Below are 26,977 nucleotides of genomic sequence, written 5' to 3' on the forward strand. Positions count from 1 at the left end.
GTTCCCAATCGGTCCACAACACCTAGCAAGCCTGGCTGGTCTGGTCTGGTGCCCCTGTGAACTACAACCCCCATAAGCCCGTGTTGTGGGGCCGGCTGATGACGCGAGACGCCTGGGAGGTTGGGCTGTGTATTTGTGCGGGAAGGTGGCGGGGCGGGGGAAAGGAAGTCGGTCCAAACTACATTTCCCGGGATGCTCCTGGCTCGGCGTCCCCGCTATAAATAGTGCATCCGGGTTCTCGGCGGCGCTGTTTGGCGACTCGTCGCCATTCCCGGAGCAGCTTGGCCTCGGCCCGGCCGTGAGGCGAGGCGAGTTTCCGACCCCCGCCCCGCTACCCTCTCCCCTGCCCCGCGGCAGGAGAGCGAGAGTGTCCGGCCGGCCGGCGGGCGGGGCTCGCGGTCCCTCCATCTCGCCCCGTCCTCCTTCCCCTTCCTCCTCCCTGTCCTCCCTCTCCCTCCGCTGCGCCCCGCTCCGCCAGGCCCGGCCCGGACGTCCGAGCGCCGCCGCCGGCCTTCGCCGCCAGGCCCGAGCCGCGCCGAGCCCGGGAGCCCTCCGCGCACCGCGCCCGCCCCGTTTGAGAAGCCGAGGAAGGAAGCAAGGACAATGTCGCCATGAAGGCCGAGAACCGCTGCCGCCGCCCCCGCCGTCCGCCGCCGGCCCCCAACGCCATGAGCCTGGCTCCCCGCCGCGCCCGCTCCGCTCCGACCGAAGCCGCCGCCGCGCCCCCCGCCACCCTCGCCGCCGCCCTCGAGGCCCCCGTTGATGCCGCACAGCTCGCCCAGCAGCAGCAGCAGCGCCGCCCCCGACATGGACAAGAACAGCGGGCCCCCCAGCTCCTCCTCAGCCTCTGGGGGCTGCAGCAGCAAAGGACAGCAGCCGCCCCGCGCAGCCTCGGCGGGGCCTGCCGGCGAGTCTAAACCCAAGAGCGGTAAGGGAAGGGGGAGCTCGCGTGTGCGGGCGGGCAGCTAGCTGCACGGGGCTTCCCCAGGGCGGCGGCCGGCCGGGATTATCCTGCAGCCCTTCCTGTCCAGGCCGGCCTCCGCCCCTTTCTGGCCTCTCTAGGCCTCTTTAGTGCCTCCCCGGCACAAGGAGGCGTTTAGGCTCGATGAGGCCCGGAGGCGGCCAGGTGGTGGATTTGCAGTCAGGAAGACCGGGTTCGAATGCTGCCCCTGACACTAGCAGTGTGACCCTGAACAAGTCCTCGCCGGTTCTCTTTTTCCCTGTTCTTGTGAGGTTAGCCGCTAATATTCGCTGAGTATCTTGGAACGAATTTCTGAATTCTAGATTTGATTTGAAGCCTGAGGATTTGGGTTCTAATCCAGGCTAGCTTAGCGCGTAGAGTGCTGAAATTCAAGGAAATTCGGCTTCAAGTCGCACCTCCCACATTTCATAGCTGCATGACCCCTGAGAAATCAAGTAACCAGCTCGGAGCCTTAGTTTCTTTATCTGTAAAGTGGGAATAATAATAGTAAGTAGCTAGCTAGATGGGGAAGTGGATAGAGCTGTGGGCCTGGAGTCAGGAAGACCTGAGTACAAATCTGGCCTCAGACATTTATTAGCCGTGTGACCCTGGGCAAGTCACTTAACCTTTTTGTCTTAATTCACTGGAGAAGGAAATGGCAAACCACTCTAGAATCTTTGCCAAGAAAACACCAAATAGGGTCACAGAGAGTCAGACACCACTGAACAACGATAGTACCTATCTCTGGGGTCCTTGTGAAGAAGAGATAACAGGCCGTCTTAAAGCATTTTATAAATGAGCTGTTAGCTTTTTCTGTCTGCACCTGAGACCATCAGCTTAGGTTTCCTGTGAGGAGCTTTCTTTGCCTATGCAAATCTTCTGACTTTTTTGCCATTTGTGAATTTGGAAACTTTGTCTCTCCACTGCCCCAGACTTGTCCACCACGATGTAACGATCCATTTATGTTTGAGGCTGGACTTTAACCACTACGCCTTGCTGCTTTTTAAGCTGTTGATAATATGGATATTATTTGTGGTAATACTTGTGTGACCCCAAGCGAGTCTCTTTCCTAAGGCCAGGGTTTAATTTTCTTTTTTTTTTAAACTGAGAAGGTAGGACTAGGTTCCTTCTGGCTTTAAAGGCTGTGAGCCTGTGACTTGAGGGAGCAGAGGTGGGATGACAGCTCACCTCTGAGGTGAAAGGGCAGGCTGATACCAGATAAAGAAGGCTGGATTTGGAGTTTGAGGTCCAGAGCTCCATGTCTCTGCCAGACACAGCCCACAGCTGATGGGTTTTGGACCAGATGCTCTTCCTTGTCCCAGGTCTGTTTCCTTCTCTATAAAATGAACGGATGAGACTGGGTCATCTTGGTGGCCCCTCTCAGCTGCCTGGGCAGGGGCTGAGGTGGCAGCTCACTGTGGCTCTGGAGGCTGAGGGCCCAGCTGGAAGCCGGTCCTGGGTGGGTGGGATTGGACTAGATGACAGCCGAGTATCACTCCCAGTTTTAAAGGTGTGGGGCTGTCCCCTGGGTGGGGTGATGATCTCTCTTTAAGGCGAGAGGTCTGGATTTGGAGAGGGGGGATGTGGACCCTGCCCACAGCTCTTCACCTGAGTCCTTGAGCTTGTAGGCCTCATTTTCCTCCCTTGGGGTTGGATTCTCTAGCACTTGGATGAGGTGATTTCTAAGGTCTTGTTCCCCATGCAGGTGGGATGGGGCTGACCAGAGGGTGCATCTCCTAAGTCAGGAGAGCTGGAGTGGCAGTTGCAGATCCTGGGGCTCTGATCCTGGCCTTGCCACTCAGCCTCTGTGTGCCCTGGGGCTGGTCGTTGAACTTCTTTGGGTCTCATTTTCCTTGGTTAAAGTAGATTCTCTCTAAGTGCCCCTTGCCTTTCAAAGCAGTGACCTGGGAGTGTGTGTGGGGTGTGGCTGCCTTCAGACTTGGTGATTCACTTCTAAGGTAGGAAGACCTAGGAGGCCTCAGCTTGCAATCCTGCTTCTGCTGTTGAGTGAAATTATTGTCTTTATGATACTATATAGCTTCCATTGAAGTTTGAGTCTTTTCTTTAAATCAATTATTGATTATAATTCACTTTCTTCAGTTTTTCTTCCCGAGCACATGGTCAGTGTTGGAAAGGTAACATGCAAAGCTGAGAAATGTTTACTCCTTCCAGTTCCCATTCATTTAGTGCCAGAAATTGGTCATAGCTAACTTTACTGAAATTCTGTTCAAGTGCTTAACTTATTTCTTTATAGGCTTTTGGAGTGTCTTGGTCTAAAAGGGGCTCTGCTGTTTGCTACCTGTGTAGCTTTGGCAAGTCTCCACCTCCCCCCCCCCCAAGGTCAGGTTGGACTAGATAAATCCCCAGGGTCTTGTGGCACCCTTCCTTTCAATCCTGCCTTTGCCACTGTCTGCCTGTGACCTTGGACAAGTCACTTCTCTCTGCTTCTGTTTCCTGCTTCAAATAGGGGGAGGGGGGATTGGATTATAGATGGCCCCTGAAGGCCTTCTTCCCATCTAGGGCCAGCTGCGGGGCACAGTGTCAGAGTGCTAGGCCTGGAGTCAGGAAGACCTCAGTTCAAATGTGACCCCATACACTTACTAGCTGTGTGACCCTGAGCAAGTCACTTTACCCTGTTTGCATCAGTTTCTTCATCTGTAAGATGAGCTGGGGGAAGAAAATGGCAGACCACTCTAGTCTCTGCCAAGAAAACCCACAAAGAGTCAGACACAACTGAACAACAACAGTGGAGGCCCCCTGCAGCTCTAAATCTCTGATCCTATTATCTGTGTGATTTGGAGGGCGTTGGATTAGTAGTAGCCGATATTTATATGGTGCCTTAGGGTCCCTTTTATCTAACTGTCCTTCACACTCTAAATCTACGACCTTTTGGTCTGGGTTACTTTGAGCAGGTCACTTCTCCATCTTTGGCCTTAGTAAAATGAGGGGGTGGGACTAGATCATCCATTTGTAATGTTCTCTTAGTGGCAGGCCCTTTTCCAGTATTTTCTAATTCCAGACTTAGAGTTGTTGGTGTCATTGAGATAGCTTATGGCCCTGCAGCTCTTGAAAAAAGTGATTTCCTTCCCACAGTCAGTGAGGTAGGTGATCAAAGGGTCATTTATTTCTCAGATGGTGAAACTGAGGTCAAAGGTAGATCTGAGCTTTGGAACTGGGAGAGAGCTCAGATTTTAACATAAGAACTTTATTAACAGCTGGAACCAAAGGGTTTACCTTACATGGGGAGCAAGTAGCAGAGCCAGGATTAGAACCAAGATCTGCTGGGCTCCATTGAGGTTGAATTTCTTTCTTTTCTTTTTTTTTTTTAAAGGCAAGTGGGGTTAAGTGACTTACCCAGGGTCACACAGCTAGTGAGGTCGAATTTCTTTTACCTTGATCTGAGGCCAGCTGGCAGAGTCCTTATCCTCCTTTCCCCTTTACTAGATCTGGAAGAAGCACATGTTCCACTGTGCCCACATTTCTGAGAGAACCCGTGCCCTTTCCATCATCTCAGCCACCATATTAAGCTGATCCCTTTTCTTCCTTGGACCTGTTTCCTCTGGAACCTGAGAATGTTGCACTCTGTGGTCTTTACTGACCCCTCCATTTGTTTCAGTGACCTTGTGTTTTCAGCTGTTCCTTCTTCCCAGAAAGGGGAGGGGCAGAGAGGTAATTCATCAGAGCTTCTGGTCACCAGGATTTCCCTAGTGAATGTATGCAGTCCTAAAGCACTCTTTAAACTGGGCACCTGGGTCCTCAGCTTAGAGTTTCAGAGAAGAACTTTGTTTACTAATGGACACCTTTTCTGTAATGTGTAAATTTGCTGTTCTCCTGCCTGCCTGTGCCAGCTACAACATTTCAGGATGGGTGAGGCCTCAGATTTTAGCTCAGTAGAAGAGGATTTAGAACTGGACCTTGGAGGTTGTCTGGTCAAATTCCTTCATTATACAGATGGGGAAGCTGAGGGCCAGAAGGAATCCAGTGGCCCCAGGTTAGAACTAGGTAGTAGATGTCAAAACCAGGCTTTCTAACCAGGCTTTCTGGACCCCAGAGCTCTTTTTGCAGAACATTGCTGCCTCACGAGGGCTCTTTCTAGTTTCTACTACCAGCTAATGGTGAACAGGGCCTCAGTTTCTTCATCTGTAAAATGAGGGATTTGAACTAGATGGTTTTCAAATTCCATGTTTATAAGATGTAACTCTGCCCTCCTCATGCCTGCCTATCGTAGAGAATTTTAAAGCTTCTAAGAATGCTGGAGCTCATTTAGTCCAACTCCATTATTTTACATAGTAGGAGACTAAAACCCAGAGATGGGGAGTGACACCAAGCCCGAGGCTGCTGCCAAGTCTCATCCTCCTTTCTGTTGTGTCCAGGCTCCATTTCCCATCTCCTCCTCCCCACCCCCCCCAATTCACTTTCATTTGGATTGACTTTGCAGTAGGCTAAACCAAATTCAGACAAATTAGAATCAGAACATGGGTTAGTCCTGGAAGACGGGCACATCTACAAAAGTTGAGATTTCAGAGCCTGAGAGACAGGATAGAGATGCCTGAACTGATTTTAGGTTGGTAATGTGCCAGGGAACCTCAAAACTTAGAATAAAGGCGTGATAATTTGGTTTTAGGCAGCTTTAACATTCTCTCTTTAAAGAACACAAAATGGGGCGAGGGAGCGTCAGGCAGCACCCCTTTGCAGAGCAAAGGTCTCCAAATGAGGCGCTCCCTTTGTTCGAGTTGAGAAACAAACAAATTCTAACGGCGCCATGGATGTAAGCTGCCTCGTACCTTGGCACACTGGTCATAGCCACCATTTATCAAATGTTTTCAGGTTCACAAAGCACTTGATGTGCATTTGTAAACTGCTCACTGTTTATTCCATTTGACATTTGCTTATGAAACCTGGGTAACAAGACAACAGATCTAATTGTGCCATTTGAGAACATATGTGAACAGACTCCGCCAATTTATAAAGTGACAAACGTCTCAGGCACATTAGTGTCCTTTCCTAAGCTGTGACTGACAACTGCAGTGAACAGCAGGCCTGGGTCTTGGATTTTGTACACTTGTGATTTAATCACAGATCCACTTTGAAGTTGAGCTTGGATCACCAGTTCAGCCAGCACTGGAGTGATTCGATGGTCTGGGCAAACGATTGGAAAACGTTAAAGGTGCCATAAGGACCCTCATCCTCTTGATGGATAGAGAAGGGAAGGAATGTTTTCCTTTTGCACTCTATCCTCAGGTCGGAGCTGTCTGACCTGTGACTCTCCCGTTTCAGGCCTCCAAATTTTCAGCTACTTTTTCTAAGTCTCCATTTATGAAGCTTCTGTATTTCTGATCCACCTGTTAACAAAGTCCTTAAGTGTGTCCACTAGAGAGAAAGTATATGAAAGTCAGCAACACTGTTAAAAGTGATGTGTTATTGAAGGTGTGTTGTCTGTGCTCTGCTGCCCTGGAACTTGTTGGGAAATGACCTGAGTTTTGCTTTTGTCTCCAGGATGGTAGAGACTTGGGTTATGGCCTCATGCAAGCAAATATTTGTATTAACTTGTTAGCAAGTTATGTGCTGGATAAGTATGGATTCATTCTGATTACCTAACATGGATTCCTTAAAATTCAATACATATCGTTTTTCAAGATATTACCTTAAATTTTTTTGTACGGAAATGAAAAGTTATGGAACGTAATGAGAATTTTATAACCAGAGGCCTTCATTTTCCTGAGTCCTGTGTAAACACACAGATGACAGACACTCTCTTAACAGAAATTTTTGTTAAGATAACTTGTTTGAAAACGAAGAAGCCTCACACAGATCTGCCTGTGTTTACTATAGTGCCTTCTTCTTTCTGCTGCTACTTAGATGTTCAGGGAAAAAAGAGACTCCTGGTCTGCGCTTGCCATGAGAGTTAGTTGCTTACCAAACTTGACTCCTGTAAACCTAACAGAAGGGTTATGGCATAAAGTTCACTGTGTGTGTTTTAAGTATTGGCAGATGTTCAGGGTTATGTTGAATTATGACTCAACTGTTGGTTGAAAGTAGCTTGTGTGTCTGTTTAACGTAAAACTTAAGAATAGTGTTGACAGCCGAGTTGTGTCGATAGCCTTTTCCCCAAATGAAAGAATGGGAATGGAGTTCCAAGTGATTTCATAAACAAGTCCCCTCCAACCCCAGCTTCCAAATAGTCTTTGTTTACTCAAGGGCATGAAGAAGCAGGAGCTGGGGAGGGGCTTGGGACTGTGAGGAGCACTGCGAGCTTCATAGCTTTCCATCCCTTCCTTTCCCTGTACCTTACCAAAAATCCCACCAAAGCAGCCTTTAGTTTAAAATGTCTAACTTGGGGAGATTGAAAATGGTCACATTGTCTTAGTTTTAACCCACAAGCTCGGTTGCCTTCATTCTTGCTCTCTGTTGGGGATGAAGCAGTGTGGCTTAGGAGATGGTGCTGGCCTTGGTTTCAGGAGAACTCGTGTTTCTGAAACTCGATTAGCTGTGTGACCCTGGCCAGGCCACTTGCTCTCTTTGAGCCCCACTTTCCTCTGTAGCATAGAGATGTCGAGACTCAAAGGAGGTAGCATATGTGAAGCAAGTTGCAGCCTTCAAAAAGTGTTTTGTAAATGTCTGCCATTATCATGTGTTCACCCTTCATGGAATACTAGTAATAGGTAAACCCCAAAATCTCCTTGGCCTTCAAAATTGGAACGGCTCATTCTTTTCTCCAGTTATAGCACAGCGGGTTTTTCCAGATAAGCTCCCTTACCTTTGTTATATTTGTGTAGCTGACATTTATGGAGTGCTTTGGATTTGGATTATAGCTTCTTTCCAGTAATAATGATGGATGTTGTAATTCTTCTGGTAAAGAATTAAAAGACACCATTCTAAGAACTTTTAACAGTGAAATATTCCATGAGCATTGCCCAGAAAAAAGTACGAGAGAGAAGAGGAGAAATTAAGGCGAATGAATAGGAAGAAGGAAGCTTAGCTTTACAGTGAGCGTGAGGCAGAGCCCAGTTGTTGCCCCATAAGACAAGAGTCCTGCTGGAGGGTGGGCCCAGTCACTGTCGAGGCTAGCAGAAGTTCAGGTATTGAGGCAATTCTTTCGGGTTAATAATGTGGCCTTCTTCCTGTTCATTTACTGTATGCCAGAAGGCAGGTTGCTAGTGCAAACTTATTCACCTTTAAGAGGCCTCAGAATTATACAGGAAGTTTGAGATGATGATGATGATGATGGCCTCGGAAAGCAGAATGACTTGAATCCAAACTTCTTTGAGAATATTTGTGTCTTCTAGGCTCGACTCTTACTGTGTGGGAACTCAACAGGTACTGCTTGGGGAAAAAACTTGAAATTTTTACTCAGGTCTGAGGAGCTTACATGGCCTCTTTCTGCTCTCCCACAAACTAGGGAGCCCTTCAGGGTGTCTATCACCTGTCCACACGGCCTCCAATTCCAAACCTTGGCTATATATATTCCATTTAGTATTTATAGTCATCCCATTGACGTCCTAAGTAAATTCGATTAGCTAGTCTTGTAGCAAACCCCTGTGCTGCCCATTGTGATGGAAGTGTTTATCACCTACTCTGAGTATTGTGGGTAAGGAACTTGACCATGATCCTCCCATGAATCAGCAGCAATAACTTCCTATCTGTTGCTCTGACCTAAGTAATGCCACCTGTCCGGGCTTTCACAATTGGAGTTATATATGGATATCACGTTGCCAGATAATTTGTTGTGACTCTTGTTGAAAATGATACGGAGCCCTTAATTTGGAGGTGGGGAAAGAGAAGCTCTTCGGCAGAGATCTTATCATTGCTGTGGAGAATGTAAATGGGCAGGGGCTCTGTAGTCAGCTTTGGAGACCTTGCCTTGTTGACCATCACAGATCTTGAGCTTTGGGCCACTTAACCTTGTCTAGTGTGTTTTGGAGCATTAGTTAGGCCTAAGTGAAGGAAGCTTCAGGGAGAGGTCCATCCAGTGCTATGATCTTGCTTAAAATTAACTCTTCCTGCTAAACAGTCTGAAAATGAATCCCTATTGGCCAGTCACTGTCTGGCTGAGAAAAATTTGCCCTCGCGTTATCCTAGCCAGCTTTCCACAAACAGTCTCCTTGCAAAAATAGTGCTGTGAGTTTTTATCTCTGGGCCCCAGGCCTGGCTGCACCTTCGATCTTACTGCTGCCGGGTGTGCAGTGTTAGAGATAACATACCCAGACCCTCAGTTCTGCTGTGTTGACTTGCTTGCTGTAGTGCAATGGAAGCAGAGAGGTTGGGGTGGAAGGGGTAGCAGCAGTAAAGTCATGTATTTGTAATGTGGTCAGTGCTGGTGTTTCAGAACTAAGTACTTCCTGGACTTGTTTTCTATCAGAGCGATTCTGTAAGCCTTATGAAATTGTTGCTTGTCAGTGTTGTAATAAGTGGGGGACATCTTGAAGATTGGCCTTCTGGGTGAGTTGACAGGCCTATGCAAATCAGGAATCGTCCTCACCAGTGCTTTTATTTCATAGTGATTCCTAACGTATATGTAACTTGCCAGTGCCCTAAGAAATGTTGAAATATTTGTGCTCCTCTCTAGAAGTAAAAATTTGGCCATCTGCTCTTTTCATTGCCCCCACCCCCCCCCACATTTTTTTTCTCTTTTCTCAAGATTAATTCCCTGGGAGATGAACAGTTAGAAATATCTCCTGGATTTCCAGCTTTTTGAGGGGTTAACAACATAATTTTCACGGATCCAGGGGGATTTCCATGATCAACATCAAATTCACCTTTGAAAATTGGATCCTTTCCGGCATGTAGGACATTTAGGACAGCCCTCTTGGTATCAGGTATAAATGAGTAACAAGACTCAGTTTTAAACTTCAATCAAGAGTTTGAAAATTGTAGACATTGCTTTTGACCAGAATTATTGGGAATGTGAGTAGGAGTGAACCCAGGCTGGAACCCCTTGTTGATGGCCTTTCCAGTCAGCACTGCCGGCTGCTGTCATCTTGCCCAAATGGTAGCAATTGGTCTAACTCTTCAGTACCACAAGGAGATGAGATGGGGAGCTGGTTTGTGGAGGATGGAGCCCACCTGAAGAAGCTGGCCAAGCATGGGGGCTGGTGCCCACCACTGCAGCTGAAATATGAAGGACCTTGGCTGATCCTCAGTCTACTTCTATTTGGCATTCAGCTTTAAAAGTCAACTAAGCCTTCCTGACTTTTGAAAATTGCCTTTTTATAGTTTATAAGGCTAATGTTGGTTTGAGCCATACAGCATGGGGAGAAAGCGCTGCAGAGCTTTGATTTCCTTCATCTGGCAATTAAGTGCTCACCCCCCCCCCCCCACAACTGCTGTAGATACTAGATTTCTGTTTTCATGAAATATTGAATAACTTGTGGCTTTGACTTGTTTGAGATAAATTTTTACTAAAGGGGAAATTTTCATTTTTCTTAGAACTTTTGTTCATTGCTACTCTCATTACTATGACTTATTCAGCTACTGCAGGGTGGAATTGCCAAAATTTCTGTTTACATTTTATGAGTTACAAAGTGGACCTGTGATTTCATTTCTGTAGGGAACTTCCAAGTGAGGAAATTCCCTTTACCAGTGAAGCTTGGCACCTTCTCTGCAACATCATGGTCTTAGATGTCTGGAGCCCTGAGAGGTTCAAGGTCTTACTTGCCCAGGGTTACAGCCAGTATATGTCATAGGTGGGAGTTGAACCTAGGTCTTCGTGGTTTGGAAGCCAGTTGTTTAGCTTCTAAGCCAAACTGCTTCTCTCATTTTTCATAAGATGTTTTGAAAATATCCACAGTTTTGCTTCACTTAGCCACTTCCCTTCTTGCATTGGAATGGAACACATGGAATGAACAAATGAATTAGGAATAGAATGGTTATAGAAGGCATATAGGATTCAGAACTGGAGAAAGACCTTGAGATTATCTTCTTGAATTGCCTTATTCTCCAAATGAGGAAAACAAGCCCCAGTGAGGTTGTGACTCACCCAAGTCTCACAGGTAGTAAATAGCAGAGCCAGTTGAACCAGGGTCCTCTGACTCCAAGTCCAGGCCTCTTCTTATTATGATTTTGGCATTGGTTCCAAATCAGCTTTGATATAACTGAAGTATGAGAGTGGTACCTTCTCCCCTTTTTGGCTGAGGGCTGCTTTGGGAGCTCCTCTCGTCTCGGCTAATTTTGAACTTGGTAATATCTCAGGTGTCAGGCTTGGGGCAGGTGGTAGAAGGGTCCAGAGTAAAAAATCATAGTCATATATTAGGTTTCCTAAAGTTTTGTTCACCCTGAATTTTATATTTAAATCCATTAATGATATTCTGATAATATTGATTTCTAGAGTCCAGACTAGGAAACTTTATTAGGTTGCCTTGTCTTTCTGCCTAGTTTATAAATATGTATGAAAGGCCTAGGCTGAAGTTACACTTAATGGTTCAAAGAAAGTGTGTTAGCTTAATACTGAAATTTTCTAGGTAAAATAACGTATTCTCCTATTCCATTGACTGCAATTAGCTTTCATCTTCCCTTACCTGTGTGTTGTGTGTTCGAGTGCTTCAACTTGAATAATCTGGAAACAGCATTGTTAATTAGGTATTTGACTTGGTTTTATTGTATTTGATTGATTTCTTGTTTTATGTCTTTGTAGCCGTTGTGCATATTGCTCTTAATTTTGCAGCAGTTACTATAAGTCTTCCTGGTTTTTTTTAATCGCTCAGTTTCATCATTTCTTACTGCTCAGTAATAGTCTACTTTAACTAGGTCCTGCACTATTTCCATGAGTGTTTCTAAGAGCAGCGACTATAAATTCTGTACAGGAAGTAGAATTATGAGAATCAGCCCTTGAAACTATTCCATAAGAGCCCCAATCATCAAAAATGCTGAGGGTCCACAGACCATAATGCCAAAATTGGAATAGGATCATGGAAAAGTTATAGCAGCATATAGCTGTGTTCATCATAATTCCAAAAGAAACCAGTAGAACCCACACAGATTTGTAATTAGCGCAGCAGCTGGTCTTGCCTTGGCTTTTGTAATCTATTAATGAAGGCCAACAGCCTGGCCCAAATCCAGCCATTGGGATGGGGGGAGGGTTATGTGTCACCTTTTGGCGACTGAGAAGCGGAGACTCTTCATAAAACTTTCATTTGCGTCTTCTTGCTTTTTAGATGGAAAGAATGCCAGTGGATCCAAACGTTATAACCGTAAGCGTGAAACTTCCTACCCCAAAAATGAAAACTTTAATAACCAGTCCCGTCGCTCCAACTCACAGAAAAGCAAAACTTTTCACAAGATGCCCCCTCAGAGGGGCGGCGGCGGCAGCAGCAAGCTCTTTAGCTCTTCTTCTAATGGTGGAAGACGAGATGAGGTAAGGCTTCTGGGAAGGTTCCCTGGACCCCGAGAAGCATGGCAGCCTGCCAGTTGGGTCTCCACTTTGTGAAAGTCATGGAAGTATCACCTTGAGTGCTTTTGTGTGAAAGCCCTGCCGTTCTTGAAACTCTTGCTCCTTCCTCAGAAGGTGGTGAGCATGCCTTTGGAGGCAGGAACGTGTTTTCAGGATGGCTGCAGATCACAGCATCATGATGGCTGGGTTTTGAGGTGTTGGATGATGTGGGTAACTTTAGCTTTGTGTAGAGGCTCTTCTTGAAGTAAGAAGGATGATGTCCTCTTTGGCATTTCTTAGTTGTAGAATGACATTTAAGATATGTCCTGGCTGGCTCTAAGCCACACTCTGGTAGCGTGACGATGTCTTCCATGATGGGAGTGCTGGGAGAATGAAAAACCTGCAGGCTGGGCCATGTGCTTTTACAGTGTGTGTGAGAGACACAGGATTTCTTTCAGATGATTGTGTATTTGTACCACCTGTTAAATTGGTTTTTAATTTGATGCTGATAAGATTTATTTCTAGCCTGAGAGTTAGTCAGCCCACAAGTTCTAATTCTGTCAGTTTCAATTAAAAATGAGTAGAAATGTGTCTGAGAGAGTCTTTTCTGGCAGGATCCTTAAGCTTGTGGGAGGGAGCCACAGCAGGTTGGTTCCGAGGGGCAGTGTCAGCTGAGGCTGGCCCAGGGAGCAAGTAGCTAACAAGGGTGAGGAGGAGGTGGGCATCTTGCTGCAGGCTTTTGTTTAGAGGAGAGAATAAGATAAAAACCTCTCTGTACCCAGATGTGCACAACAGAGTTCCTGCTGTTTTCTGTTCTTAGATGACTTATTGCCCTGTAGGAGGGCAGACTGGCTTAGTCAAAACAGTCAGCATGATACAGATTTCCCTCTCCAGCTTTTGGGGGCTCTTTTACTTGGCCTGATTTTAGACTGTTCTCTTTGAAGTGGGCAAACGCTTTGTTTTTGTCTGTTTTAATCTGTTAGCTACAGCTTTATTTTTTCCAGGGGCCAAAGTAGAATTTAATGAGCAGTGGGGTGTTGTACTGGCATCTGTAGTGAAATCAGTGCTTGGGTCATCTTCATCTAAAATACTGCCATTTTTTTCTCAAGGTAGCAGAGGCTCAACGGGCAGAGTTCAGCCCTGCCCAATTCTCTGGTCCTAAGAAGATAAATCTAAACCACTTACTGAATTTCACTTTTGAACCCCGAGGCCAGGCAGGCCACTTTGAAGGCAGTGGCCATGGCAGCTGGGGAAAGAGGAACAAATGGGGACAAAAGCCTTTTAACAAGGAGCTGTTCTTGCAGGCCAAGTGAGTAGAAGGGAAATGGGTGGAAATGTGAATTCTCCTGAGGACATTGTGAAGTCGTTCTCTCTCGCAGCTGTTTATGAGGGCGACCCGTGCTTGTATTCTGGGGGGATGGAAGGCGTGGTGGGAGTGAGGCACCCATTGGTATAGTAAGGACCAGCCTAGTGGGACCACGTCTGGGGTAAAATTGCCTTCTTACTCAAATCTCCCTCTCTAGAACAGTGATAAAAGATGCTTATCGTTCTAAAGTTGTGTGGGGCTAACCGTAGGACAAGGCTTGAATTTGATTTTAGGCCGGGTAGCCATTTGATTTACTTCACTGTTTCCCAAGTCCAGCCTCCAGGGACAAAACTGGCTGCTTAGCCCTTGACAAAGCAGGATTCTGGGCTATTTTTAGTTCTAGAGAGGCTTGGGGGAGGGGCCGGACTGGCTTTTGCTATGGTGGAAATTGAGTTCAGTGGTTCTTATTAAACTCAAGTCTGCTGGGCCTTTTGTAACCTTTCAAAGTAGAGGTTCTATGCCGTACCCCAGTGTAGAGTTCTGTGTACAAGATAGCATATGGGACTGCTTTTGACTTGATATTGGACAGCGTGGCTGTTCTTTGCCAGATCTGCTGATGGGCTGCTCTTTTCCCTCCCCCATTTCCTCTTCCAGCTGCCAGTTTGTCGTGTCTGAAGACCAAGACTACACAGTGAATTTTGCTGACCCTGACACCTTGGTCAACTGGGACTTTGTGGAACAAGTGGTCAGTAGCACAGCTAAGCTTGTTGACAGGGGGTGGGTGAAAAAATTCAAGGGATCTCTCCCTCCCTTCCTCTGTTAGAGCAAGTTTCTGCTGAGACTTCTGTGTCCTCCAGTGGAGAATCTTAGTTAGGAAGTTTTAACCCCATTTTCCAGGGATAAGGAATTCTATGTGTAGCTGGGGAATCAGCATTGGTTCTGGGGGTAGTTGGGTTAGAGCAGCCTCGATTGTAGCCTCAAGCTCTAGTAAAAGGTCTAACCATATCAGAAAGCAATAGCCAATTGAACTTGGGGGAGGGGGCAAGTTGACTTCTAGACCCAGAAGGTGGTGATTGCATGGAACATGATTTCATTTGCAGCAGACTGTTTGGACACCAGGCTTGTTGTGCAGATATTTGGACCCAATCACAGTAAAAATATCCCCAAACCTAGTCTCCGGGGACAGAGCCAGCAGATGATTGAGCCACACAGCTGTATTTCCTCATCAAGAGAAGGGAAAAATAAAGTCATAGAGTCATAGCTGTTTTTGGTATTCATTATGAATGCTGAAAGTTCTGGAAAGCCTTTGAACAGTCTCTTGCTGAATCATACCAGTGGGCCTGATTTATCTTGTAGATCTTCTCTAATGAGAAAGGAGCCCTCGAAGGAATCACCTTCCTCTCTCCCTACCTTGGAAAAAGCGTGGGTTCTTGTTGGTATAGAAGTCAGTGCATTTAAAGCCAAACTCAAGCTGCTTCTCAGCAGATTTGAACTAGAATTGTGCTGGGCATAGAACACACTTTAACTTTATGTCATCTGCCGGGGCTAGAGCTGTCCTGAAATGTAACAGATTTGCTTGTAAATGGGTCTATAAATTGTTTCTCTCATGTACAGTAGAAGGTATGAACATGGCAAAGATTTTTTTGAGGAGTGTCTGGGATGGTCAGGTCAGTTGAGCTCTGACTGGTCTCATTCTTGTGCCTTTCTAGCGCATCTGTAGTCACGAGGTGCCGTCCTGCCCAATATGCCTTTACCCGCCAACTGCAGCCAAGATCACACGCTGTGGGCATATTTTCTGCTGGGCGTGCATACTGCACTACCTTTCATTGAGTGAGAAGACCTGGAGTAAATGTCCCATCTGCTATAGCTCTGTTCACAAGAAGGATCTCAAGAGGTGAGGCTGAGAGGCAGTTCACCAATCCATAGTGCTTCAGGTGCACGTTATCTCCACTTGACAGTTCTCTTCCCACATTACAGTGTTGTTGCTACAGAGTCACGCCAATACATTGTTGGCGATACCATCACAATGCAGCTCATGAGAAGGGAGAAGGGTGTGTTAGTGGCTTTACCCAAATCCAAATGGATGAATGTAGATCAGCCTATTCACCTTGGAGGTGAGTTACCTGCTTAATTAAAAGTATGTTGGCACAACCTCTCCAGAGCCCCTTAACTAGGACCTTTGACTTCTGAGTTGGTAGACCAGAGATAGCAACCCTGAGGCCCACAAGTTGCCCCAAACTCCCAGGTCCAGCCAGAACCACATTCAGATGTAATTGGGAAATGTTTAACAAAATAAATAAATAAAAATACAATACAATCTAGATAATGTTAATTTATAGTTTTCTAAGTCAATATGCAGCCATAGGGATCCTCTGTTTGAGTTTGACACCACTGTGATAGGCAGCCCCAATCTGGTCTAGTCCCAGTTGTGCTGCTAGATGTGGGTTTTCTTGTTGGTATTACAAGACCAGCAAAATGAAGTGAACCTTCAGCTTTCAAGCCTGATTAAATTTTATGTACAGTAATTGCAACCTTGATAGTGATAGATATTTGTTTTGGTCATACATCTTTGGTATTAGTAGGTTCACCAAGTTGGGGTTCTGGGTTTTTTTCCCCTTGGACAGATGACCAGCACAGCCAATATTCTAAACTCCTGCTGGCCTCCAAGGAGCAGGTGCTACAGAGAGTGATTCTAGAAGAGAAGGCCGTCCTGGAGCAGCAGCTGGCAGAGGAGAAGCACTCTCCTGAGGCTTGCTTTGTTGAGGCCGCCCTCCAGGAGCTCAAGGTGAGGAGACCTGAGCAGAAGGGACATGGGAGAGACAAGCTGGAGAGAGAGAGTTAGTGTTGAAAATCACACCCAAAGGCAAATCCGGGGCTTTTCTTCGTGTCTCTCGGGGCCAGTATTTTAACTTACCTTCTATTTCCCATGAATTAGTTTTGTGCTGTGGCTTGATTAGAATATAATCCTGAATCCTTAAAGGAATGTTCAGTTGTTGGGTGGATTTATTGCAATGAAACCCCTAAGCAGCTTATTTCTTGATGTGTTTACTGGTGCCTGAATAAAATGTGGTCCCTGCAGTCATGGAGCTGACTCTGGAGTAGTAGCTGGTGTAATTAGAAGCAAAGCCGACGCCTTCCACTGTGTTGTTGGTGGAATGACAGACAGGTGCAGACATCCTGGCGAGTCACGTGACTGTGTCACAAAACTGGTCTGCCCTGACTCAGTCCCATCCCTGAGACTTTATCACAAAATCATGAATGGATTTATATGGAAAAGATAGCTGTTATAAATGTAATAGCAAAACATCAGAAATGGTGCATGGGTCTGACAATTGGAGAAGAGTGCCATTAAAAAGAAAAGGAAACATCTCAGGAAATGTGGAAAGACGTATGTGAAACCAGAACTGTATACACAGGCTTCAGATATATCTTGTATATAACATGGTTTACAGCCCTTCTTTAGGAAGAGAGAAAAACAAGGTCAGAGGAGTTCTGGACAGACTTGTAAATCACAGCAGGGCATCTCGGTTTAAACTCCTTCAGCTCTTCCTCGTTAAAAGCTCAGAGGAGGTTTGGAGCGAAGCCTTGAGGGATGGGCGTGGTGTTTGTGGACTGAGGGCAGCTTGTGGGATTACCAACAGGGGATCAACATGTTACTCACAGGGTAGGCACAGATGGGAAGGACTGGGCCCCAGGGAAGTCCAGTTTGGCCAGAGTGTAAAGGTGAGGAGACCCGAGGGAGGGATAATGAGAGATGAGGTTGGAAGGATAGTTAGGACTAGTTTGTTCACATCTTAGATAAGTGTTAAGGAAATTGAAGTGCTTGAAGGATTTTGAGCAAAGGCCACATCAGTATTTAGGATAGGTTGGAGGAAAGAGACCTGGTACTTTTCTTGCGTCTAGTGATAGTTCTGGTGAGAGATAATGAGGGTCTGAAACAGGTTAGTAGCAGGAGAATTTAACAAGATAGGACAGATGGGATAGGTGAGGTATTTCAGAGGTGGCATAGTTAGGACTTGTTGCCTCAAGGGGCAAGGGAGGAAGGAAGAGAAGGGAGAGAAAGATGCCTCTTGATCTCCAACAAGGGTGCCTGGGAAGAGGAGGGGACCATGGGCAAGAGAAGCAGGTTTGACTTGTTGAGTTTGAAGGATGCATTCTAGTACTCGGGTGGCAATCAGGCTCAGAGTTAATCTACACTTCTCTGTAATAGGAAGAGGGGTAGCATGGACACGATGCTTCTTAAGGTCCCTTCCTGTTTACACATGCTGTATGATTTTAGAAGAATTTTTTACAAAAAGAAATTTTAAATATTTTCATTCGTATCAGACAAAACAATACATCCCAGAAGCCTGTCTAATAAATAGATCCCCCCAAAACATTCAGTTTATTGATGACCAGAAGGGAAGGATGTGTCCTTTGCCTTGGATATTATAGTTGTCTCTGTGGGTTGGCTTTCTTTATGTTGGTGTAGTCACATGGTTTGGTTTTTTGGCTCTGCTCTCTTTATTCTGTTTATGCCTAATTAAGCCATAGTCTCGTTATTCCTGGAGCATTTCTGGCTAACTGACATTTTTCTTGTAGAGCACTTTACACTTGAAGGTTTTCCAAGTACCTTTGGGAGAATTTGAGCCTGGAGGAATTTGCCTCTTTTTAGGTTGCTAGGTTCCCCTCTGGTGACCCCTGCTGGACATTGAGAGCATCGAGGGAATTTTGCCCAGGTGTTCTGTTTCTTAGGGATCTGGTTCTCAAATTAAAATTACATACTTAATTTGTGTCCTTTAATTTTACTGTTACTGTCCACGTCTTTGGTTTTCATCACAAAAACTTGTCTTTTCAGGAAGCATTCTTGGTAAAGCATTCTGCCCTCGGCCTTTTGGGCTGTAAACACTAGTGGTGAGCGTCCTTGTTGTTCTAACAAGACCTCTATTGATTACCTTCATTCACTGATAGCGACAGCTTTGGGCAGAGATGCCGACAGGCCTGAGCTGGCAGGATTAGTTAGAGAAAAAGGCAGGGGCCAGGCCGTTGAAGCAGCCCGCCCCACCCACTAAGGAAGGACATCTCTGGCTCCCAGAGAGCTTTCAGTGTTCCCTTTTCTTGTGGTGTGGGATCCTGAACTGGCATTCTCGAGTTGGTACAACATAAACAGTCTGCTTGGTTAGACTCCATGCTGCCTTTGTGTTGCTCCTGGGAGAGGATATTATGGTTCCTTTCCCTGCAAAAAGGATTTTCTTTTTCAACAAGATGGGATGAACCCCACGTTTCTCTCTGGCATTAGGCTCGAGAGGAAGCTTTATCAGGATTGGATGCAGCCAGAAGTGGCCAGGTCACTGATGTCGTGACAGCTGTAGAAGAGCTGGTCCTGATAGCGGCACCCTTGGACAAAGAGCCGTTGCTCCAGCCCAGCCCCCAGGTGGGTGTGTTCCTTGATGCTGATTGGCCCATGTCATTGCTTACCTGTCACTATTAATGAGCTTGTAGACGTGCACCTTGTCTTGGTGACTGGGGCTCCCTAAACCCTTAACCCTGTGACCATTCATTTTTCACATCTCTGACACAGAGAGGAGTAGGTGGTCAGATTGCCACTTTCAGTCTTGGGGAAACAGAACCCTCTAGAGTCCAGCTAAGTGATTCACCAGAAAGAAGACCAGTGCTAGAATGCAGATGGTGGCTCCCAGGCCTGTGTCTTTTCCCCGGGATGGTGCTGATGTGTCTTCTTAGCGGGAAGTGGATTTGCTGTTGATGAGCTTTTGTTTCAGCAGTGTCTACTGGAGTATCTGTCTGCTTTTGATGAAGAAATTGTGGACCCTTGCCCTCGAGGATCTCCTTCTCCTCCTCTTCCCTCTCCCCACCTGGTGGAAGAGGAGGAGGCAGTGACTGAGCTGGAGCCTGGGGTGGTAACAGAGGTGTATGACTCGGAGATCCTGGATGGAAATGGTATAGAAGGGACCACATGCCACAAAATCAGCCAGCGGGAGCCCAAGGCCACACTTGGTGCCAGGTCCTTGGGCAGCTCTCCTTGTTACTACTTCTATCAAGGTTAGTGGCACTCTGGGAGGGCTGGGCATCTCTGCACGTGCTTTGATCAGACTACCATTGGGAGGGCTTCGAGACTCGAGAGGAAAGAAGGGTGGTGAACGGTGATGGTGACTCTTGTCCACAGCGGAGGATGGACAGTACATGTTTCTGCATCCCGTGAATGTGCGCTGCCTCGTGCGGGAGTATGGGAGCCTGGAGCAGAGCCCTGAGAAGATCACGGCCACGGTGGTGGAGATCGCTGGCTACTCTATATCGGAGGTAAGGGCGGGTGTTGTGTGTGCAGACAGTGCTCATGCTTCTTTCAGTCCTTAAGACTAGTGGAGACGGAGCTGAAATGCACTGCCACGCCCTGGAAGAATCCTGAGCACAGGGCAGCAAGGGGACCGCTTCCTCAAAGCTCCTGCTGGTTTTTGTGCCCAGGACTTTGTGGATTGTTTGCAGTGTGGTGCTTAGGTCTTTGTTGAACTTTGGCTCCCCTGTGCACTGTAGGATGTTCGACAGCGGCATCGTTACCTCTGCCATTTGCCTCTCACCTGTGAATTCAGCATCTGTGAACTGGCTCTGCAGCCACCTGTCGTTTCCAAGGAAACTCTGGAAATGTTTTCAGGTGAGCATCTCTCCCTGGTGGGCTCCACTTTCTTTTTGTGGCCAGAAAACCAGTGAGTGACAGTTGCTTTAGCCTGAGTGAATCACGTTGGGGGAGGAGGTTACCTCTGTGTGTCCCATCTGTGGGCATTGCCACTTGGGAGCAGGGAAAGGTGTGGGACCAGACTTGGTGTTAAGCACTCTGATCCACAGATGACATTGAGAAGAGGCGACGGCTACGGCAGAGAAAGGCTCGGGAGGAGAGACGGAGGGAGCGACGCATTGAGATGGAAGAAAACAAAAAGCAGGGCAAGTGTAAGTTAGAAGGCCCATCTGCCCTGGGCCCAGAGGGGGCCTTGGCATTTCTATAGCCTTTGAGGGTACCACTGAATTGGGTCCCCAAGGCCCCGAGTGCATCCTCATTTTACAAGTGAAGAGACTCCCTCAGAGAAGGGCTGTGGCCTCCCCATGGTCATGCACTTAAGGGTCAACGTTGGGGCTCTACCTGAGCTCTTCTCATTGTAGCTCCATAGGCCTGGAGACCAGATGAGTAGGGAGGGGTCTTAGAGAAGAGCAAGACCAACTCTTTCATTTTATAAATGAGGAACTGGAGACCCAGAGAGGTTGAAGCATATTGCCTGGGATTCAAACCCAGGTTCTCTGTTATGGATCTTGGTGTTCTTTCTGCTATCCCTGATGCTGGTCGGGGAGGGGATGATGGTGTTGTAGGCCCTACAACACTACTGGTCTTGTCCTGCCCCCCCCCCCCCGGTGTTAGAAGAAAAACTGTCAGCACAGTCAGCACAGGCTTTCAATGCCAGAGGGACACTATTCAGGAAAACAGCATGGCATTCGGGCTAGGAGGTTCATTTCCTGGTGCTCTTGTGGACTGATGAGCACCCATCCTCTGCCTGTTTCTCTTGGGCATAATTTTGGCTTTGGGGGCTGTGATGCTGTGATTGTGTTACCAACTTGGGCTCTGGGGGAGAGTTTGAAATCCTGGCTGAGAATCCTTCCTTCGTAGATCCTGAAGTCCACATCGCTCTAGAGAACCTCCAGCAGTTTCCTGCCTTCAATGCCTGTTCCCCTGATCCTTCTTTGGTTCTCGCCAGCACTGAGGACCATGGTTCCTTCTCACAGTCTCCTCTTAGCAGAAGCCCAGGGTCCCATGCAGGTGAGGATGTCAAGTCATTGTGCCCCAGTTGGTCACAAGTTTTAGAGGTTATCAGACTTGCAGCCCATTATTAAACACCACAGCTGAAGTTATTAGCCTTTCCTACCAGAACATGTCACCTCAATTTAAGGCATAGTTTTGTTGTTTTCACAATAAATTTTCTAAAGGTCAAGAAGACCACCTTTAAAGTAGACCAAGGTGACGGGCTCAGGCATTGGTTCCCAGAGCGTCAGTACTGGACAGTGAACTGGGAGTGAACAGGAGCAATTCATTTTTTCCCAGCTGGTTCTCACCATCACATCTTTAGAGCCATGAATGGACATCACAGGGAGGCATTTCAAGTTGACATAAGAAAAAATGTCTTTACTATTGAAGTGATTACAGAATGAAGGAGCTATTTTGGGAGGTAATGGTTCCCCTTCATTGGAGGTCTTCAAGTGGAGTCTGGTTGGCTGATGACTTGTCATGTGCGGTGTGAGTTGTACTAGATGACTCCACGTAGACCTTGTATGTGCAGTGCACCACCTTGAGGAGCATGGTGAGGCTTGATGTGCCCAGCTCGGCTCCAGCTACACTTAGTTTTTAAAAACTCTGGGCAAACATGACCAGTCTGCCCATTTCGGATCTGCCGAGTGGAGATTTTTGTATCAAACTGTTCTTCTCTAGAGCGGTGACTGGTATAGACGTTCCAGAGTTTGGGAGCCAGCCAGCATTTCAGATGAGAAGGAAGAGAGTTTAGTTCCTCTGGGAACAACTTGTCGAACTCCTTATGTGCATTGATAGACCAAGCTCTTTAGCTTTTTTATGAGGAAGATGAAAAGGCAAAGTGGATTAATGTTTGATAATAAATTTAATTTGGTTAGTATCTTCTCTTTGGATTATTTAGCTCGTGTTCTCATTTTCTTCCTTTTCTGAGGAAAACAACAGCTTTCATTAAGTTACTGTTGTGATTAAGTCTATGGTCCTTCCTTTGCAGGCTCTGTGTTGGCTTCTTTGTCACCCACTGACGGTCAGGGCACCCCTTCATTCTGCGTTGGGAGCCTGGAGGAAGAGTCTCCCTTTCCTTCCTTTGCCCAGGTAAACCTTTTGCGGAAGAGTGTTTGGCACTGCTGCTCATTCTGTCCTTGACCTTTTTATGATCTTTGCCGTCTAATGGAAAGGGACCTGGTGAATGAGGTCATCTGCTACCATAGGTCCCAAACCCGGATGCCTAACTTCCTGGGCTTCTCTGTATGTGTGTCACTGAGAGCTGGCTGTAAGAACTTCCCCTCTGCATTCCCCGTTTTGAAAATGGTAGTAATCCAAGTTAATGTAATAGCAGCACTTCCTCTGATGACCGTTATTGGCTGGGAATGCTTAGAGTTGGAACAAGTGGGAGTTGGTTCTGGTTTGTGTGGGTGAAGAGCCAGCAGGGGCCTTGTGGAAGAGAAGGGCATGGATGAACTTTGAAGGTTATTGAATTGTGGGTGTAAAATCTACAGCTGGGCTCCTTTTCCTCCCTTCAGGCCAGGGGGAGATTGATTTTCTACAGTCCCATCCTTTTCACTTTGGCAAGGAGGGGGAGAAAAATAAAGGTTGTTTTAGGTAAAAACCCTTGGCAGCCAAGCTCTCCTGTTTTAGCCAGTAGAATATTCAGAAATAATAGAGCAGTGTGACTGTAGCCAAGTCAGTTCTATGGGATAGTTTAATAATCTTAATGTTCAGATAGCTAGTGAAGAGTGTTCTATGGCTGAAGTTTTTTGAGAGTGACACTTTATTTCTCCCTGGCTGCTAGTTTAGTAGGTCAACCAGTTTGGAGTCTTGGTCTGGAGCAGCTGATACTGGCCTTCACAAAAGAAGGTTTAAGCTGGCGTTGCTTAGTAATGGATTGAAGTTGAACATTTGGAATATGATGAAATGGGGTTGGTGATCATTGGAGGGGGTTATGATGTTCAACTTCTAGATGTTGGAGCTGGCAGACAGGTGCCTGAGAGTCTGGCAGTTGTCTTAGCTTGCTGATATTCCTCCTTTTGAAATCAGATTAGCCTCGAGGTCTTTTAAGGACTGCATGTTAAAAATCCAGGTGACATGTGTACTTTAACAAAATTCCCATTAAATGGAGAACATCTGTCTGGATCAAAAAGCAAAGTGGCACGTTACTGGAAAGTTAAGAGCACCTGTTAGAACCAGGAAATTCCACCTGAGAATTATTCTTTGTCCCTGTCACTAAACTTTCCATCATTCTTCTTAGAAGAACAAAAAACCAGCTTGCTTTTCTAGCATGTTAATAGCTTCTAAACATCTGCCTGCTTATGACATTCTTGGGAAATGGCAGATGGCTTGTGAGCACTACTAACCAGGCCTGGTCCGACTGCTGCTATCCCTGCCCGAGGTGGGGGGGGGGGGAAGAGCTCTGATTTCAAATGCTCTGAGAAAAATGTAAAGGCTGAGTCTCAGGAAAGCCAGTGGCTGTTTTGTTAAAAGGGGAAAGTTACAGCTTGGAATAAAGGGGAGTGAACAGTTTGAGGGTGGTGAGATTACGACGTGTTTGAGAAGGATTGGCAGGCTGAAGAGATTACCCTACCATAAGGCAGCTAGATCGAAGAGGCACTTATTAAGCACCTACTGTGCTCTTTGCAAAGCACTTTACAATAATTAATCTCATTTATCCTCAAAACAATCTGGAGAGGCAGGTGGTATTATCCCCATTTTACATTTGAGGAAACTGAGGCTGACAGGTGTGTGTGACTTGCCCCAGGTCCCACAGCCAGTGTATGTCTGAGGTCGAGTTTGAGCTCTGGTCCCAGGCGCAGTGCTCTGCCCACTTTACCACATCACTGCCTCAACTGGAACCACAATACAGACATGGCGGCTGCTTGTTACATCCGAGTTTCTACCCGAGGCAGGTAGAAAGCTATTGAATGGAGGGCCTTTGGTAGAAGACATTTCAGGAACTAACCAAAGAGACTGTAGCAAGAACTACTTATTGACATTCATCATGGACCTCTTAGGCCCTTTCTGAATGCCTTAGATTCTTTTTAATCACTTGTGAAGAAATTCATCTAGGTCTCTAGGCTTGCTTTACACTGGACTCTTTGTTGAATAATGATCTGATCTAGGCTTAATAGCAAATATTTCCCTTTATTAGCCCAGGGTCAAGAGAGTGGAGCTTGATCAGAAACTGGAACATGCTAGGTGAAACTTAATTGTTGTCCTGGCTAACAACAGCTTTTCTTTGGCAGATGCTGAGGGTTGGAAAAGCAAAGGCAGATATGTGGCCCAAAACTGCCTCCAAAAAAGGTGAGATGAGTGGACAGTTGTTAAGAACCCTAGCTGTAAGGGGAGTGTCTTATGGATCTAGGTGGCTCAGATCCTTGCCATGAGAGTGTTTCTGGCATTTTCTAGATGAGAACACTCTAGCTCCTCCTGCCCCTGTGGACAGTGATGGGGAAAGTGACAACTCAGACCGTGTACCTGTGCCCAGCTTCCAGAATTCCTTCAGCCAAGCAATTGAAGCAGCCTTCCTGAAACTGGACACGCCAGCCTCCTCAGACCTGCTCTCTGGTAAGGGCAGAGACGCTGACCTACTCAGTACCTTGTGCCTGAACGTGAAATTCTCATTCAGCACTGGGAGTATTATCTGTTAAAATAGATTGTGGCCCCATTTTTACATGGGTTTAATTGTCAAAATGGACCACAGACTAAAACAAATTCATCTCTCTGAGGTTTATTATTAGCTCACATGTCTGCCACCTTGAAGACCTTTTTCTTAATCCCAGGCCGCTTGAATTGCCATGTCTGGATCTTTGCCTCCATGACATCCTAGAGGAACGACTCTGGTCATCTGTGGGTCTCCATTTTCTTAGTCGATGCTAAGCTCTTTGGGCCTTCCCCCATACTTTCACTGTGCCTTCCCCAGAGTGGTGGCTTCAGCCTCCCTGGCTCTGGTTACCTTGAGCCCCGAGTCATAGCTAAGTCCTGTCTTTGTACTTCCTTTAGCAGAAGAGAAGGGAGGAAAGAAAAGGAAGAAACAGAAGAAGAAGCTGTTGTTCAGCACCTCGGTGGTCCACACCAAGTGACTCTCCGCCCCCATGTCCTCTCCAGCTGGTGTTTTCTTTTCCTTTGCTTTGTTTTGCTGCTATAGTTTTTAAGGACTTGAGTTTGCACAGATTAGCTCTGTGGGGGGGAGGGGGAGTTTCCACAGATCAAGGGGGAAACCAAAGGAACTAATTTAAATACGGTGTATTTTCCAGCTTCCAATATTTACACCAGAATAAAGTATTGACACTCACATAAATGAACCTTCAGTCAAGGTTTCTAGTTCATGCCAATTCCATCTCTTGGCCTATGTGCAGGTGGTCTTAGCATTGTACCCCAGCTTCTGGCGCCTGGGAGGCCACGCCTTCTGGGCAGCCTGAGAGCCATCGAGGCACCGCCAGAAGCATGGGCTCTAAGGTACAGCTGTGCTCATCTGACCCCCCCCCCTTTCCTGCTGCGTATCTCACAGGGTTCTAGAGGACACACTAATCACAGTTCACATCTTTTTCTTTTTTCTTTTTTTCACAAGTTAGTCTCTTCTACCTGTTCCGGATTTTCTTTTTCTTTTTTAAAGAACAGAAGGGTGTGGGAGTAGATTGGATTTAGGACATCCAGCTCAAATTGCAATTGTTTTTCTTCTGACTGGCAGACAGCCTGTAGTGCCAAGTTCAGAGGATTTTTAGGTCTCCAAGTATACAGCAGTTGGATTTTGAACTTGCCTGGGAGAGGGAAGACTTCTCCATCAACCTCTTAACCTAACTCCTCTGGCTCAGCAAGGAAAAGTTATTGACTCTGATTGATTAGAAAGCTGCAGTAACCACATGCCTATTTCATGGTTGGCATGGAGGCACCAGTGGGACAGGTCTGAGGGACAAAAGCAAGGGACAGTTGGGTATTTGGCAGAGGAAACCACTGCTATTGAGCTAGGACCTCTGGTTGGGATGCAGGAGGCATACGGGCTTGATACTGAGCTGGGCTGAAAGCAGTAAGGCCCCATACATCTGCATCTCTCATTTTCTGGAGCAGTCTCATTATGTGCTGCTTGGGGTTTGGTTTGAAGCCGAGTTTCAGTGATGTGGATTTTTGTTGTTGTTGAATAAAGTGACCTCTAGGTGTAACGTAATGGCGAAGGCAAACAGTTGCAATAAATCATATGCACAAGAGGAAGCGTGAGCCTTCTTTTTTGAACAAAAAACAAACCTAGGACCCTTGGCCAAAACTGCACCCCAGGTAATTATCTCCAGCATTGCTCAAAAACACACCTGCAGCCTCCTTTCTTTTACCTTCCCCTCCTTTTGGATCAAGCTGGGCAGTAAGCAATCAGCAGACCAGAAGCTGGCCTGAGGAAGGGGCAGCTATGAGAGGTTGGGAGAAGTGACACGTTCTCCCCACACAACCAAGAGGGCAGGAGGGAGCTCGGACCCAGGCCCAGCGATTCAGGCTGGGTTTCTTTGCCCAGCAGCTGAAACCTAGGGTGTGTTGGCTTCTGCAATGATACTGGCCCTTGTGTTTCTTGGGAAGAAAACCAAC

General features: G+C 46.6%; 1 protein-coding gene across 4 annotated transcripts; it reads left to right on the top strand.

Moving 5' to 3' along the window:
• The first annotated feature begins 738 nt into the window (after positions 1 to 738).
• On the top strand, positions 739 to 26,610 carry RNF10 (ring finger protein 10). Of its 4 annotated transcripts, none has more exons than XM_027862786.1 (17): positions 739 to 928; positions 12,112 to 12,311; positions 13,436 to 13,635; positions 14,287 to 14,377; positions 15,342 to 15,526; positions 15,610 to 15,746; positions 16,257 to 16,417; positions 18,911 to 19,045; positions 19,392 to 19,671; positions 19,796 to 19,929; positions 20,161 to 20,278; positions 20,470 to 20,571; positions 21,281 to 21,430; positions 22,407 to 22,507; positions 24,652 to 24,709; positions 24,815 to 24,973; positions 25,409 to 26,610. In XM_027862786.1, exons 1-17 carry the CDS (start codon positions 763 to 765, stop codon positions 25,486 to 25,488), a joined length of 2,457 nt encoding a protein of 818 aa, XP_027718587.1. In that variant the 5' UTR covers positions 739 to 762; the 3' UTR covers positions 25,489 to 26,610. The 4 variants fall into 4 exon arrangements, with proteins under 4 accessions (XP_027718587.1, XP_027718605.1, XP_027718595.1 ...); XM_027862804.1 differs by having other exon boundaries at positions 25,412 to 26,610; XM_027862794.1 differs by having other exon boundaries at positions 19,395 to 19,671.
• Positions 26,611 to 26,977: the final 367 nt, after the last annotated feature.

This window comes from Vombatus ursinus, unplaced genomic scaffold (genome assembly GCF_900497805.2).
Source record: "Vombatus ursinus unplaced genomic scaffold, bare-nosed wombat genome assembly UNPS02001287.1, whole genome shotgun sequence".
In the NCBI taxonomy this organism is placed as follows: domain Eukaryota; kingdom Metazoa; phylum Chordata; class Mammalia; order Diprotodontia; family Vombatidae; genus Vombatus; species Vombatus ursinus.